The 17298-nt window shown below is 38.5% G+C and overlaps 1 protein-coding gene across 2 annotated transcripts; it reads right to left on the reverse strand.

The window, feature by feature from the left end:
* Nucleotides 1-237: 237 nt before the first annotated feature.
* On the reverse strand, nucleotides 238-5596 carry pold3 (polymerase (DNA-directed), delta 3, accessory subunit). 2 transcript variants are annotated; one of them, XM_023424465.2, is made up of 12 exons: nucleotides 5462-5596; nucleotides 4860-4915; nucleotides 4060-4159; nucleotides 3925-3964; nucleotides 3594-3726; nucleotides 3194-3449; nucleotides 3017-3089; nucleotides 2411-2555; nucleotides 2208-2311; nucleotides 1789-1874; nucleotides 1589-1667; nucleotides 238-851 (listed from the first exon to the last, which is right to left on the reverse strand). In XM_023424465.2, the coding sequence occupies exons 1-12, from the start codon at nucleotides 5516-5518 to the stop codon at nucleotides 649-651; spliced, it is 1332 nt and encodes a 443-aa protein (XP_023280233.1). In that variant the 5' UTR covers nucleotides 5519-5596; the 3' UTR covers nucleotides 238-648. The 2 variants fall into 2 exon arrangements, with proteins under 2 accessions (XP_023280233.1, XP_023280232.1); XM_023424464.2 differs by having other exon boundaries at nucleotides 1589-1670.
* Nucleotides 5597-17298: the final 11702 nt, after the last annotated feature.

Raw genomic sequence — 17298 nt, forward strand, 5'->3', positions numbered from 1 at the left:
ACAACTATTTAATATTACTGGGGCACATTTGACCATGGCACTTGATTATTGAGTTAACATGTTTGGCTAATATAAGGTTTGAAATGGTTAAGCACTGCAAAGCACCAACTTTGATTTTCCACATTTTAGGTTTTAGACATAAATTAGAGCATGACTGTCTTGTAAAACCATTCCAACAGAAATAGTGTGTGCTATCCAGGTCCTCCTGATGTATGAAAAAAAATGTTGGTGCACCTCTAAGTTAATAGTAATTTTAATATAGTAACTGAAAAGCAAAGACACAGTAACATCTTTTTCTATATATACGATATCATCATTGAATTCCAGTCAACCTCCTACAGTTATGATTTTAACAATTTGTTGTGTTTATTTTGAGGCAAGACTTTTGTTTAGTTTCAGTTTCCAACAATGTTTATTAAGTAGGTCTCGTATTCACATTTTAAACCGGTAGTTACATTAGAAAATTAAAATGTTTGTCATCCTGAACTGGACATGTCCATGTGTTGAAGTACTTTTGAAAAGTAATTTGTTTCCCTTAAACTGTCCATATGATACATTTCAGCCAAGAGTCAGTTATGATCATCAACAGAAAGTCTGTTACAGTGCTTGTTGTTCCTCAGTGCCGATCCAAGTGTCTGATAGTGTCTATTATTTCTTTTGGAAAAATCCCATAATGGAAGCTTGTTTAGTTCCTTTATTTGCATTCGCAGATGTTTTCTTTTGACTTTTCTTCTCGTCTTCTTTGTTTCTTGCTGGTAATTTTGGGACGGGATTCTTTAGAACCTGTTTGGTGGCCTGAAAATCATCTTCTCCCTCAGAGTACGATTCACTCTCATAGCCTTTTTCTGTCACTGTGGAAAAACAAAAGATAAACCACAGTTATTAAATAATGCAGAATTAACAGTGATGATAAACTGCATTATACTGACAGGTCTTCGAAGTATTTTGTGAAATCCCATTCATACACATGTGGAAACAAAATCAGAAGCCTCTTTAAATACAATTCAATACCACATGGGTGAAAATTACAGACAAAACTTCAATGGAACTGAATCACAGTTTAAATAAATACTTGATTATTAGTCAATTGACTTTTTATGATCAAATAATAGTTGTATTCCATTTTCCTCTATAGGAATATTTGTGAATATTTGATATTTAATATTTGCTTATTAGCAAACTAAATATCTTTTTGTTTTAGACAGTCTGTCGGACAAAGGCAGCAATCTGAAAACTAACTTAGATATTACGTTGTTCACTTTGGCACAATTTTTATGTAGTATTTTGTAGAGCAGATAATTATTGAGAAAATATTTAGGTGGCAGAATTCTAAAGCTACATCCCAAAGTAGAACCATCACCTCTCAGACACTTAGCAAAAAAAAGCTTATACTCAAAAGGTTTTTGAAAAGGTAGTAAATATTTTTGTGAACCACTGTGAATATTACTAACACAAATTGTTATGAGATATCAGATTTGTTAAGATACAAATGTAACTCCAGTTAAGTTTATTTTGCTTTTTGTAAAATGAAGATTCAACACATTTAATCCAATCAGACGACGAGCTTTCACTCCTGTGTTTTTCATACCAATGCATCCCTCATCGTCCACAAAGGTACGAGATTTTAGGACCCGCCTCCTTTTCCTCGTCTTCGTTTCAGAGGAATCCTGCTGTAAAATAAAAACACATGAATGTCCAATAAGCCATTCAGTGTTAAATACTGTATTGGTGGAATAAATGGATTTGATAATCAATTATTACATCAGCACTACAATGTCAAACACTTACATGTGAATGTGAAACAGACTCAACTTCCTTTTTAGGACTTGGTGATGCTTCTCTTGTTTCCTTCTGCTGTGGAGAATCTGGAATGACTGGAAAGATAAACAAATATAAGTTTTCTAACATTAAACTTGGAAGGGCTTTTAAAATTTCTCCTGTTCTCTCTTTTTTAAAAAGGTATTGAATATTCTGACTTTACAATATGAATAAACTAAACTATATCTTCCTGCATTGTAGTCAGGAACTAATCTTCACTCACTATAACACTGTGGAAGATATTATGTTAAAAATGAACTCATATTTCCTTATTCCCATTTCATCACTTGTCACACATCGGCAGAACCTTTTTCATTTATACTGTTCATTTAATACAAAATGACTGAAAATAAAAAAATAAGAAAATAAAGTGAAAGTAGACAGCTAACCATCTTCGTCGCTGCTGTCTGGTTCAGGTTTCTTAATCCTTCGCCTCTTTTTCTTCTCCATTTTTTCCTCCTCACTGTCAGAATCTTCCATTCGCTTGGTTTTGCTTTATTAAAAAAGAAATTATGAGCACAAGATCATTACTATTTGATTATTTGAAAGGGATATTTCAGCAGATTTCCCACATGACTAAACAAACACACACCTCCTGCAATCTTTCTTAATGTCTTTTGGCGATTCCTTTGCAGCAGTGTCTTGTTTTTCTTCAGGTTGTGAACTCTGATGTTGCTGCTCTGCTGTGCAGGATGACTGAGCTGCTTCTTCCTCCTTCACAGTTTTGTCAGGTTTCTCTGGAGAAGTAAGAGAGAAAATTCAACAATCAAATGATGTCAGCCAACACGACTGATTGTAACATTTCGAAACTGCACTGGTTACAATTCTCATACTTGGCAGCAGTCCTCACTTTACTAAGGTTTAAGATTATTAGATTAGATTAGATTAACTTTATTAATCCCACAACTGGGAAATTCATTTACCACAGCAGAAAAATAAACATATATAGAATTACCCGCCTCAACAAATACATAACAGAACTTAAAAAGCAGTCAGTGTAACTTTATACTAACGATACGACACAATGAAACAACATTGTCTCCTCGTCAGAAAAAACAAGACTTGAAGCAGAAATCAAACAGCAGCAGTCAGTGAATTTAATACATGCGAAAGTATTCCCTATTTTATACAAATATACTAAACTAAATGGAGCAAATACCTCTCTATTTTCTTGTACATCACAGGTAATATTACTCACTTGCTGTTTGACTCCCAAAGAAGTTCAACATTGGATTGGCTTTGGCAGCTGGTTTGCTTTTAGGGGCATCAACCTAAAATATAAAACACAATTACAAACATCTTCTTATATCCTTGTAGTACTCTGGTTATTCATTTATTTTTTTTGCAAGAAGAAATAACTACACTAAAGCCGTACCACAGGTGCATCTTCCTTCTGTTCTGATTTAACTTCTTTGCCGCCGTCCTGGTTCTTAGGAGCAGCTTTATTTGCAAACATTCCCATGATGCCTTTTTGCGGCTTGGTGGATGGTTTGGAAGCCGCATTAGCCTCTCCATTCATGGCAGGTTTTTTTACTACAGGCTCAGGTGCGGGAGCCTGTTGCATTTCTCTCGACAGCTGCAGCTCCAGAGACGACATGGGCACGGCACTGTTACAGCGTATCGCACTGTATCTACAAATCAAGTGAAAGGAAAAATATTCAACTAAATATTGGTAATCCCACAATCCAACAGGATAGCTGTTTTTTTTTTTTTCTACTGCCACAAGACAGACTTTCCATTGTTTCTCACATTGTTCAACTATATGATTTACATACTTGCTGCAGTTCTTAAGATTGTCTTTCACAGCATCGTAGTCAACGCTGTAGAGGGGGCCGCTGTCTTTCAGTAAAGCTTTCTGGACACTGTAGATGTGAACACTGACTATCAAGCTCATTTTAGCTTTGAAATCTGCAAAATAAAACCTGAGGTTAGACACTTCAGATAATCCTAAATAAACAAAATAAAAACAAATTATCAAACTCAGGGACACAAGAGCACAGTGATTCTCATCGTAAATTGCCAAAAGTATTATTTTACTATTAGACTAAATACAGAAGCTACAACAGTAAATAGTGCATGGTCCTCGGGGAAACACTCTTCACACACCTTCCAGTTGGTCCTCTCTGACAACTGACACCTTGTGGCTCTGAAAAGCAAACAGTGTCAATAAAAACAATCACAACAGCAGATTTGTATGTCCAGAAGGATTCAAACCATGTTCACACAGGCATCATTACTCACTGTTTGGCCATTGTCCACAAACTTCCCCGACACAAGATAGGTGGCATGGAGCTGAGCTGCACTTTCCTTCCTCTTGTGATCCAGGTAATGGTAGAGCATTCTACAGGACAAGACACACATTTTAATATTTTTACTACTGGGTTTTTAACATCTTTAAATGACATTACCCTGAATCAACAGAAAATGAAATTGCAACTATTTCATCAAATAATTGTTTTAATCATTCATAAGCAAAAATGTCAAACCATTGCTTCTTAAGTTTTGATGCTTTTCTTTGTCATACACAAGAGTAAAATGAATATATTCCATCCCTTTGGACAATTTTCTGACACTTTATTGACAAAACAATTAATTGAGAAAATAAATCAACGGATTAATCAATAATGAAAGTAATTGTTACTTGCAGCTCTTTCTCCAAACAGTATACATAAGGTTGTTTTTATTTACAATATGCCAATGCATACTATTACAACCTATAAAGGTGCCAGTACAGCTGGTTTTTCCTCAGGCAGACAGAAAAATGTGTCTCTATCGGTATCATAAAATATCTGATGCTGAAGTTTTGCACTGAAAACATTGTTTTCTTCGTGCTGCTGATATAACACAGTAGTTTATTTAGGTATTTGTACAGCTGCCCTGAGTTAAGACTTCAGTTTGGCTTGACTATTTATTGATTAAAAGAACGTTATTTATAGTGCCAGAATTAAAAAAAGAAAGACTGAAAATAAATCTCTGGCTTGTTCCCATTTCTGTATATTTTTTATGCCAAAAGCCTTAAGAGGAGGAGGAGAGACACTTACTGTTTTGCTGTGTTGACATGGACTCCAAGAGTTAGACTCAGCCATTTATAGGTCACCTGGTAAACAGAAAACATAACTTTTAGTTTGCCACATGAATGAGGGAACTAGGAGAAAACACTAATGTTTAATTAACCACAATAACCCTACTGTACAGTATGTCCTAAACCTACTGAGCTAACCTGCTAGTCGTTCTAGCTTTTTTTTTTTGTTTCCATCATTTCCAGCAACCCACTAACCTTAGTAATATTTCAACCTTTGACTATTGTTAGACATTTGATAAATCCCTCAACGTTTGTCTGTTTCAAAAGCTCAACCGTTGGCGGCTAACAGCAGTAAAAGAAACTAATCAACTATAAATATTGAGAGTTTGTCGAATATAAATTCTATTATCTATATAGTTCATACGCCGAATTGTTCAAAAGACCCGAACAAATCGTATATAGTTGTGAATTATACCAGGCTAGATGCGTATACTGCCCTTAAAAGCAAGCACACGTTGAACATGTAATTCAACGGCTAATTGTATCGAGGCTGACTCAGCCCGAACGTTACTAAGCTAACCGAGAATGGCGTCGAGACAAGAGACTTAAGAGCTCACTTACTATCTTGTCGTGGTCATTGACAAATTCGTCAATATTATCCAAATAAAGCTCATCCATCTTGTTAGATCACCCGTGAATGTGGGGGTCTTGTTCAACCGATTCAACTGCGCGGGAATGCACTTTATTTACTTCCGGTGAAATGTCACGTGTCTGTTCTTCTTTCCTGTGAGGCTGCAGGCTGCCCTCTACAGGCCAACAGGGGCTACAGGCGTCAGTCGGGTAGCCGTTGTCTGGACATCACTCCAGGAGACTGCCAGGATGCATCAGGCTGCAAAATGATTTTTTCCAAGGTGTATTGCAAAATAGAACAAATGGTGAGATGTGCACTGTTGTACTTCTATCTGTAGCTGTCCTTTAGGTCTACAAGTGAATTTGTATAGATGTGTATTGTAGATGAAGACAAGAGAAAAGTTCAGGTAAGAACTGTGTCAGCTTTTCAGCAACTATGGAAAAAGGTTTTTTTTTTAAAAAAAGAAGCATTTTAGACATTGTCAAACCTAGTTTTAGAGAATTTACTCAGCCTATAGAGGCGCATGTAACCCATTGATTACCTTAATACATCTAAACTGGAGCTGAAGGTTTGTTTTCATTATGTTATGCTCCTTTGAAACTATAGGTTACTTATAAGTAATTGATAGTTTTCTTTATAGTTCATATATGAACTGCACTTGAGGAAATGTTTTTTATTTCTAAATATCTCGGGCGCAGTGCATTACATTATTTCCTTAATATAGCAAGATATGCTGAGGTTAATGATCTGTAAGTTGCATGAAAACAACCCTACAGGGCATGACATCAGATAAATGGTGTGTGGTGTGGTCTGTTGTTTAACTGACTGCTCTTTTTTTTTTCGATGATATGAAAACATGTATAAACCTAACCCTAAATCTGTTTCCCTGGTGGCGCTCTGGTGTGATGATGTGTATGCACTTTAAGAACAGCTTTTAGTGTTATATCTCAGCTTTTGCACCATTAGAAGGCATGGTATCCACTGTTCAGTTCTAACCTCAGTCTGCACATTGCAGACATATCTTTGAGCCTTCATAATTCCCAAATTCCCATTCCCATTCCCCCCCCCCCCCCCCAAATATGCATTCATTCATTCATTCATTCATTCATTCATTCATTCATTATCAGTGATTTTGAAGACAGCATCTGAGAGTTTGGAATAGCAGGAGCTACATTCATTCAAATATTGACCTACATATTTGTAAATATTTTAACACACAGAAGTAGGCTGGAATATTTACTATATAATTTTCCATTTCTATACAAAATGCATGTGGTAGATTTGTCAAGTGTTTGATCTCATCAGAGATGAACTTTGTATGATTTAAAAAACTGAACTTTCTTTTGAATGCAACTTAGCTAAACTAAAGTGAAACCATTTTTAAAAGAAATGAAACTAATGCCAGAACCATTCAAACTGGCTCACAGTTTAGTCAACTCTAGAAACAGAAATCATTATGACGGACTTTGATCAAAGTTTGCGAACTCTGAAATCATTTTTAGTTCCCTGACAAGGCATAGAAGAATGTATTTTCATGGCACATTTCATTACTAATTGCTCAGACTAATTGCTCAGGTTGTGTTGTGGAAAAAAATGCTGACTGTGAGTTTAGACAGAAGAGTTCAAGATTGTAAAGTGGTTCATGGATAATTATCACTACTTTTAATGTGTTTTAAATGGAGAAACTAACTGGCCAGGAAATGGGAATAGGCGTCATCAGCTGTTATAAATGGAGAAAAAGAGGCTCTTCTGCAGGCTGCAGGCCAGAGAGTGGTAGCAGTTATTAGCACATCCAAACACAGTCAATGTAAATTTTGAATTTTAATAAGCTGCTGTGACAGGGATATTCAGGAAGGACAATGCTGATATATTAAACCTTTAGTTCATCAACTGTAGGTTTCCCAAACAAATCACTGGTCAACATGAGGGCGACTTCCTCCTGGCTCCACTGCTTGTCACCATTTGTCTGCATCAGGTGAAGCTCATTATGACTGGAAATGAGAGCAGTGGAAGCGCTCATACATCACTTGTTAGCATGAATCTTTTTCATGAGTGTTTAGAAATATGAATAAGATGTTGAGCAGAACAACGGCAACAGCCCTGATTGCTCACATCTCTCACCTTGGGGGATGTGCATGCCATTTGAGGCCAAGGCAATAATGCAACCTCTGTTAAATCAAAGCTCATCTGTCCTTAGCATTGATGGCCTGTAACCTATGCCAGCATGAGATGATCATAATACAACATTGTAAAACCATCTGGAATTGATTGAAAATTGCCCGTGTGCCTGTTACAGAAGCAGAACATTTTAAATTGTCACGTCATCCAAATCACAAAACACAAACCCTGAAGGATTTCACCGGAAATTGTCCCAAAGAAAACTGTTGTGTGTGAGGTCTGTGGATTGAATTTTCTTTATAAACCTAAGTTCAGGGGCAGTCCTCCATTTTTATACACAAAGGATCAATTTATTCAGTTTGATAATGTTTTCTCTGGCTCTGGAGAGGCTTTTTCTAAAGTTGCCACCAAGGTTATTTCAGTTTGGGCTTAGAGATGGAGAAAGAAAGAAAGAAAGAAAGAAAGAAAGAAAGAAAGAAAGAAAGAAAGAAAGAAAGAAAGAAAGAAAGAAAGAAAGAAAGAAAGAAAGATATGGTTGTTTACCATACTAGACAAAGATGCTATCATGTTGCATTATGGGAAATGTAGTATCCAATGTTTTTGAAGCTTCACCAATTCTAAGACCAAACAGTTTTTTGCTTTTGCTGCTTAATCTAATTTCAGTTTTGTTTTTAAGTATAATATTAACTAAACCTGCAGGCAGGTATATCGGGCTGCAAGCATTAGATCTTACCTGGAACAAAAGGGACACTGACATGTGACGATCAGGGGGACAAAAAAGGAGTGCGACTCTTAGACAATGATCAGCTCAAACTAACTTCCACTGTACTGAGGTGGAGGCATCTCCAAACCTGGAACAATATCTGCATGGCAACAGATGATGAGGAAATATGTTTGTGGTAATTTGGGTGGAGTAGTTCTTTAAGGTGGAGCAGCAAACAAATATGAAACATATGCAGGAAACCTAATCTAAGGCACAAAGTTAAGTGCGGACAGGAGTTGGTCAAAGTCTCCTTTCCTAATGAAACAAGCAGAGTGTCACGTATAACTGTGTGTGCTGCTACAGACACAAGAGTTGCTGTTCATCCTGAGATGTCTTTAATTATTTGTGAGACAAACAGTATCTATGCTAATTAATGTTGTGCTTTTGTCTCCTCAGACTTTTTTGTCTCCTCGGGTTCAATATTATTAATATTTGAGCAGGTGAGAGAAAAACAAGTCAGCACTAAACCACCAGCAAATCTGACACTTGTTATCTTGTTAATGATGTGACAGGAGGACAGAGTCCACCTCTGTGATACTCTGTACATACGATGATTAATTCACGTGTGCTCTCTCAGATGATCTGATACAACATGTCGAGTGAGGCAGCTCTGGATCTGCAGTCGGCTGTGTGCTGCTGAGAGGCCGGTCAGCCTGCATGACAGCTTCTAATAGAAATGTCAAACAGAAGGGCAACGATGGCAGCAGAGAAGGGAAAAATATTCCCCTAATGGTGAAAGAGTGGGAGAGCGATCATTTCACCTCGAAGACACAGATTAAAACTAAAATCCTCAGATGGATCAGAGCTGGTTAAGATAAGGAAACAAAGCCAGTCTGATCTACTTTGTCTTTCTTCTTTTCTCCCATTGAACATGAGTTAGATTTGCCTGGTGTAACTTCAGACTAATCACTTCTTCTTTGGTCAGCACATGCTCGGTGTGTCTGAAGCCTTAAGGCCCAGCAGAGTTAGAAAACACAGAGTTATCACCATGTTATGAGACAAAATGGCTCCAAATGTGACCACAATAGGATGGTATCTGCTGATGCTGTCTGTCTGACTACATCATGTTGAGGGAACACATAGAAATGGTAAACAGCTTGTCACACATGGAAGTGTTGATGAGAGCCAGTGTTACCTGAAGTTGTCACACGTAGACATGGTTTTGACACCGTGGATATGGGAGTGTTGTCATCATCGTCACATGTAGAAAGATCTTAGATTTAACGTGGATTTCAAACTTCTCTGGTGTTCAGCAAACCTTTCAACACTGTTTGATGATTTGTGTGACAGTTTTAAAAAGGGATATTCCACCAATTTTACACATTGAAGTGTGTTTACAGGTCTTGAGAAATACTGCATATGTGAAACAAAGTTGTATAAAGCCTTTCATGGCTGGAGTGGAAGCGTCAGGTGGGACTGAAGACCATCAGTCTGAAAATGAATGGGGATGTGGAGATAGAAAGAAATGGTGTCACCAGACCTCCGCAGCTAGTGGCCCATGGCTACATTAGCTGCTACTAGCATAACACACCAGAATCACCTATTGGCGTGGAATTGCATTGTGGGTAATGTAGGTGCCAGTTCTTGACAGTGAACTTGATTATCTTTCCTGTTTGTTTTGACCCACTAATCTAAAATCCAAAGACCACGTTATAGAAGCTGTAGACAAACATCACGCAGCAGTTTCCAAAGGAGAATAGGAGCCAGAAACACATTGAAAAGCACAAAGTTGAATTTTTCTTTTTGAATGCTGAAGAAAAGCGGCAGTATTCCTCCTAGAAATGAGTCTGATGAAATCTTTGATGTCCGGTCTGGGTTAAAGCTTGATAATGGATTCTTTTGTCAGTGATATCCTGGTATAAGAAAGCAAATGCAAAGCATTTGGCAGAGGGAAAGAGTTTTTTTGCTCTGATGTGTAAATACCTTTTATGTTGGAGAAATCTGCAACATTTTCTCCTTTAACCTGGTATATGATATCACATTTTAAACTGTTGGTGCATCAGATCCACAGAGAGATATCTGCTTTTAGAGAATTGCATAAGGAATGTATTAGATATCTCTCATGCTGCCTGCAGATGCATTTCAGGGGCCTTTGCTCTCCAACGAGGTTCAGGATTCCCTCAACAGAAAAGTCTGATTGGCTTTAAGATTCAAAACATCCAAATGCCAGCTGCTCCGAGGGGAAGTTATCTGCTTAAATCCGTAGCTGCCGAATTCTTCCACTGTACGGCAGCGGTCACACCGCCCATCACAGCAATCGCAGAAGCAGACATGTGTGAAATAACATGTAGAGATCAGATAGATCCGTGCAGAAACACAGCGAAGAAGTGACATGCTGTGGAGCCTCCTACAGATGTCTGGTTCAGAGGCTCACACTGTTTTTCATGTCAGGAACCCCACGTTGATCCGCTTCAGACCACAGACCACCATTTGATAAGATGTTTTCCTCACAAACACCAGCTGAGACGGTTGTTGTCATTAGATATGACGTTAGATCTGAACTGTAACTGCCCTCACTGCATGTTGAGTGAGGTGAAACTTATCATCAGAACATTTTTGATAGTTTCTCTCAGCGTGCTCCTACTGAGCAGTGAAAAATAACAATATACAGCTGTTTGTCATTTTGTGAAGGAAGCAGCGTGAGCAACAAACCCCTCAAGGATGTCCCCTCTTTTGGAAATGAACAATCCACTTTAAAGCCGTGGTTCACCCAAATTACAAAAAGCATATTTTCCACTTACTTCATCTACATACAAGGTGATAGTTTTGGTTTGATTTGTCCAGGTTTTTAAGACACCTGTCTCTCAGGTTTTTGCCTCCACACCAGCACAAAAATGTTTTTTCCTTATTTGCACAGGATAATCCACAACAGATGGGACTTTTTCTTTTGCGGAAAATGGTTCTAATGAAAATGGTTGACAGCGTGTTGGCAGTGTGTTGTAATGTAAATTCCAATTATCTTTACTGTATTGGGACCTCAGAGAAGGATAACTGAGAATCTGGTGAAGCTAACCTAAAAGGTGCTATACGTGGTCAATATTGAACTTGTCATTCTAGATAAGATGTGAACATGTCACATGAATATATTTCATTTATTTTTGATTGGTGATGTTTTAAAACTGTGATTTTTCAATTTAACCATCCATCCACCCGTCCATTCTCTTCGGGTCGGGTTGCGGTGGCAGCAGGATAAGCAGGCGGTTCCAGACATCCCTCTCTGGCAACGCTCTCCAGTTCCTCCTGGGGGATCCCCTGGCGTTCCCAGGCCAGATGGGTGTGTAATCCCTCCAGCGAGTTCTGGGTCTACCCCGGGGTCTCCTCCCAGTCTGACAAGCCTGGAAAACCCCCAAAGTTTCCATCGCAAAGATTTTTCTTCAAACAATACATGAACCATAAACACATGCTGGAAGTGTGAATGCAATTCACAATAAAATAAAAGGTGAATGATAAAAGCAAGGAAACAGCAACACGAAGAATAAAGATAAGAAAAATAAAATGCTAATAAAATGTTCTGACTCTGTTTTACTCGATTGATATTTGGATGCTCAGACTTTGGATTGGGTTTCTTGCAAAATTTCTGTTTAAATTCACTAATATACATTGTGATGAAGTCTAACAAACTTGATGAATGCATTTTCTTCCTCATAGAATATTTGCAAAGTTGATTTTTTAAGTATTTGAAATCCAGCATTTCTACATCTAGGTTTACTAGCTTGCATTTTTCTTCATCTCTGACTTTTGCTGGTGTTTTGCTGCATTTTAGGTGCAAAACTACCACCTGTTGGTCAACGGAATATTCATGGGAATCATTAGGAATCATTCAAGGTGGCAGCTTTGATCTTTCCCTGCCAATCTGATCCAGTGACCTTGCAACCATCCGCCTCATTTTCCAACCACTTGGCTGCTTCCACCCTGAATTATAATCAAGCAGTCTGGATGTCACAGACTCTGCGCACTCTTTATATGATGAGAAGATTAACATTGAAATTAGACAGTAGCTGCTGCTGGCGCTGTTGGTCCTCCACAGAGAGGCTGTCGTGGCAGCGCCCCGAGCCAAGAGCGTCAGGCTCTGTCAGAGGGGACGATCATTTTCTGCCTCCCTAAAGGAGCTGCTGCCCCCCCCCCCTGCATCTGCTCTGCTTCACCCTCAGCCCTTTGTGGCTCCTGCTGATAAGGCCAAGCTAATATCTGCTCAGTCTCTGGCTGCATGGGAAATGCTAAACACAGGCTGAGCTGCTGTCCACTCCAGCAGGACAATAGAAACTGGAATCTAGCCTCCCCCAGGTTATTGTTAGTCCACATTAAAGGACAGTGTATGCACAGCTGAAATCCTGGTCAGGTGCTTGAAACAAAACACCAGACAGTGAAAAGGTGAGAGATTGGCTCAGTGGTTTCAAGTGGTTGCAAGCCCAGCAACAGCCAGTGTCCAGACTCTGAAAATGTCCTTGAGAAAGATAATGAAGCGGTTATTTCCCATTATACATTATTCTGGATAACAATAGCTGGAAATCCAATAGGACCAAAAATTAATCCTTAACCCACCACAGGTTAAACACATGATTTAGAAATAGATGTTTTTAAAGTTACAGCCATTAGGATTTCAGTCATGGTGACACCTGTGGTTACTGGACCCACAGCTCTGTTGATGCACATCAGTCACTTGGGGCAGCAAACACACATTTGTGTGGCTACTCTGACAACTGAACAACATTTTCCCTGCTGCTTTGAAAATGTGAGATAACTGGACTCAGTCAGTTCAAAGTCGTTTTTATAAGTTTGGAAAATGTAAAATCAGCTCAGTCAACTTAACAGAACTTCAGAAAACAAGTTCCTATTAAGTTGAATTAACAACTCACCAGTCATGCTGACAAATGTTACAGATTTGCTTTACATTTAGATTTTCTCAGCTTGAAGAGTTAATCCTTCATCTGGCTATGAGGGATTTACAGCTGCAGCTGCCAGAACATAGACAAGATGCATTAAAGACACAGCGAGTTTCCATCACAAAGATTTTCTTCAAACCACAAAACACAGGGATCTCTGGAGACACTTCACACAAAAATGCATGGTGGGATATCTCTTGATATGCTGATGATGTTTCTGTAGAAACGCTATTTCATAAGTTGAATGAATTGTCAGCAGTTCATTGATTTAACTCACTGTTTCAAGTCGAAAGAAAAAGTTTCAAGTTGAATTAGCTTGAAATGAACAATATTCTTCTGTTGTAATGAGGCAAGATTAGTTGATTGCACTAAATTCCTGCATGATGTTTTACAGTGCACAGATGGGTTTAACATTAAAGATAAAAAACAAGTTTCTTGCTTTCTCCTTTTGAGGACCCACTGGGATCTGAACTTGAAATGCACTTTAAAACCAAAGCTGTTGAGATATTATTGAACTAAACGCAGTGAAATCTGACTTTGCAATATTTTGCTGTCTCTCCTTGACGCCGGGCTGACAAATGATTTTTCCTCAGCTCCAGCTCTCTGTTGTTTGTTTTGTATTGTTACATTAATTAAATGAGTTGAAATGATGGCCAAAAGTAAGAGCCTGGTTAATAAACAAAAACGTTTCATTTTCGCTGAGACTGACCCACAGGAATCAGTTGGTGAAGCGTTAGTGAAGGAATTAACACCTGCAGGCTTCACCGTCAGAGGATTTAAGATTCCCGCAGAGAAAAGAAGAGGGATCTGCTCAGAGGATACAGAGACACCTCACCCTCTCGCTCTTCACCTCACTTATGTTATACTTTAGTTGGCAGATTCAGGGATTCAGGGCCATAACAGGTAGAAGAGATGCTGACAACTTATGGAGCAGAATAAGACGCAGGGATTTAGGAGGAAATAGCTTTGGCTGCATTCATGAGTTTGCTGTTTGTCCTCTTGTTATCATCACACTCATCTCTCTGGAAATCCTGAAATCGCTCAAGTTGTATTTATATTTGTTGTATTTGAGCAAACAACTGATTACCATTTTAACAAGACAATCTCAAAGTAAGAGTGACTGAATGTAAAAATGTACGTTTTTTTCAAACTTACTCTGAAAAAACATATAAACGCAGCACTTTTGTTTTAGCTCCCATTTTTTACGAGTTGAAATTAAAGATCCAAGAGTTTTTCTAAGCACACAAAAGGCTTCATTCTTTCAAATTTAATTCACAAATGTGTTTAAATCCAGGTTCATGCATATTAAGATACTGATTCACAGCATGATTATTGCACAGGCTGGTCACAATAAAAGGCTACTTTAAACTGTGCAGTTTTATTTTGAAAAAAAGACATTTATTAGACACTGAACTGTGGGTTTCTTTGGGGGGGTGGGGGTGGGGGGACATGGTTGTGGATCAGAAAACAAGTCAGTATATGATGTGACCACCATTTGCCTCATGCAGAGCAACAAATCTTCCAGCAATTGGATCATGCTGTCGTACACACAGATCCAGAGCATCTCCAACATGCAACATGCACAGTGGGTGACGTGCCTGGTGACTAAATCTAGGAACTGGAATGTTTTAACCTCTAGGAACTGTGTAGATCATGCTGCAACGAGAGATGATGGCGGAGGATGAATGGCGCGGCAATGGGCCTCAGGATCTCGTCATGGCATATCTGTGTGTGTGTGTGTGTGTGTGTGTGTGTGTGTGTGTGTGTGTGTGTGTGTATGTGTGTGTGCATCTTTTATGTTTATAGAAAAAATCTTAAACACAAAAGTGACATGCTGCTCACTGTGGGGAGTGTAATCATCATGCAGATCTGGTAGCAGGAGTCAGAAGAGAAGAAGCCTGTCGATCTCAAAGCGTGCGTGTGTGTGTGTGTGTGTGTGTGTGTGTGTGTGTGTGTGTATATATCTTTTATGTTTATAGAAAAAATCCTAAAAACAAAAGTGTTGCGTTTATGTTTTTGTTCTGAACAGTTTCAGAACAATAATTCAAAATGCATTAAGACTATGTCCAAACACATTTCACTTTACCTTCAAACTACCCTGCCAACAGGGCTGAAGACTGGATTTCAAAAAGGTGTGTTGTTGTTGTATTTTTGAGTTTTTGTTCTGCATGAAAAGCTGCTTTTCTTATCAGCTCAGTGTGAAATTTAACATTGTGTGAAAATGGAGTAATGTTCCTGCTAGTCTGTTGGATGGACACAAGCTAACACCAACATATAAGGCCTAAAAAAAAGAAAAAATAATGCAATCAGAAATGCAAGAACCCACAAAAGCTCACCAGATGTGCTGTTGTAATGTCAGACTGGTAGTTAGTGGTTTTCTCTTTAAGGCCCCATTTTTTAGCCTGCATTTGTTGATATTTTGGCAAATTGGCATCATTAAATAAGTATGCCAACTTAATTATTAGCACTTTGTGTTTGCAATGTACCCACGAATGTGCAGATAACTCTCACTGGATTACTGCGACACTGAAGAAAACTTAAAAACGTGATGAATCTCAGGCAGGTTCTGAGTCTGTTTTTTAAATTCTCTTCTGACTTTGTCCTGCTATGTCCAGTTCCATTATCGACCACGTCCTGTAATATCTGGATGGTTAAAATGCAACCTGTAACAACGAGCTAAATTCCATCTGAATGGGCTTAAGTTCCTAAAACTCCCAAGTATACTTTAAATATGCTTGTATTATACATATAAAATACATATTCAGAAAACTGGACAAGTTTGTTCAATTTGTGGCAATTTTTAAATGAAATTAAAAATGAAGTATTTTGGAGCTGAAAACCTGAAACACACTTGATTAGATTTTCATATTTGTAGGAAATGATTAAAGTGGCTAATTCCTGGCAGGCATTCTCCTCATGTCATTACCTCTTGTCCCTTCAACCGTGAAGGTTGAGTGTCAAGCTTCACTGAGTCACACTAAGTCATTATTAACATCATCTCTTTATGAATGCTGGTCATCTGTCTGTTTGTCTTTAATGTAATATTTCCATATTTGTTTAGATTTCATTAAGATGTGGCGCTTAAAAACATCCTCAGAGAGATGAGAGTGAAAGGAAAGGATAATCTTAATGGTGGACAGTAAATACACACACACACACACACACACACACACACACACACACACACACACACACACACACACACACTCCAGGGTGTGTGTTTTCCCATCTACACAGGAACTCCTTCACATGCACGCACACAAGACCTCTCTTCTGACTCTTGCTACCATTTCTGCATGGTAATCACACACACACACACACACACACACACACACACACACACACTTTGAGATCGACAGGCTTCTTCTCTTCTGACTCCTGCTACCAGATCTGCATGATGATTACACTCCCCACAGTGAGCAGCATGTCAACGCTCTGCGTGTTGACATGCTGCTCATTCATCCAGAGGCCTCATCAAATGAAGACGGGAGAATCTGATACTTGGGTCTGTCTGCTGCACACACCACAGTGTGGCTACAACTGCTTCATACTATTGATGCAAAGCACCATGGGAGGCCACACACACAGCTGAAATCTGCCAAGTGTCCTCTCTTGTGTCTGTATGCAGCTCCCATCGTGTGGGATGGAGACTAATGACGGGGAAGACATTTATGACTTCATGTGTTCATGCCATCCGAGGACTTAACATGTATATTTCCAGTGTAACTGATCATGACTGTAATTTCCACACTCAGTGAATATTAAATGTTAAGCTGTGGGGCAAAAATGTTCACATTTACTGCATTAAATGAGATGTATTTACCTTGATTGATTGGCTTTAGGTGGTAATGGGCAGCCATCAGTATTTGCTTGCTTGTCAGACTCTTTAGTATTTAAGCACCTAGAAAAAAAATATGAATCAATGACATGAATGTTAATATTGGATTTTTCTTTTTTTTTAGATGGACCTGTCAGTGATGGAGCTTTTCTTTTGGAATAGAGTTGTGAAAGTCTCCTGGATAACTGAATAATACTACAGGTATTTTATGACCAATAGTTTAAA

The sequence above is a fragment of the Seriola lalandi genome, unplaced genomic scaffold (assembly GCF_002814215.2).
Source record: "Seriola lalandi dorsalis isolate HSWRI2012SDOR001 ecotype SW California unplaced genomic scaffold, Sedor1 jcf7180002054736, whole genome shotgun sequence".
NCBI lineage: Eukaryota > Metazoa > Chordata > Actinopteri > Carangiformes > Carangidae > Seriola > Seriola lalandi.

What these genes read in the sequence shown, in the direction of transcription:
- pold3 (XM_023424464.2), bottom strand. Translation starts at nt 5,518, where the DNA reads ATGGATGAGCTTTATTTGGATAATATTGACGAATTTGTCAATGACCAC. An exon ending in AGAAGGAAGATGCACCTGTG is followed by an intron (nt 3,090 to 3,193) that starts GTACGGCTTTAG and finishes TTTATATTTTAG; the next exon opens with GTTGATGCCCCTAAAAGCAA. An exon ending in ATTAAGAAAGATTGCAGGAG is followed by an intron (nt 2,312 to 2,410) that starts GTGTGTGTTTGT and finishes TTTTTAATAAAG; the next exon opens with CAAAACCAAGCGAATGGAAG.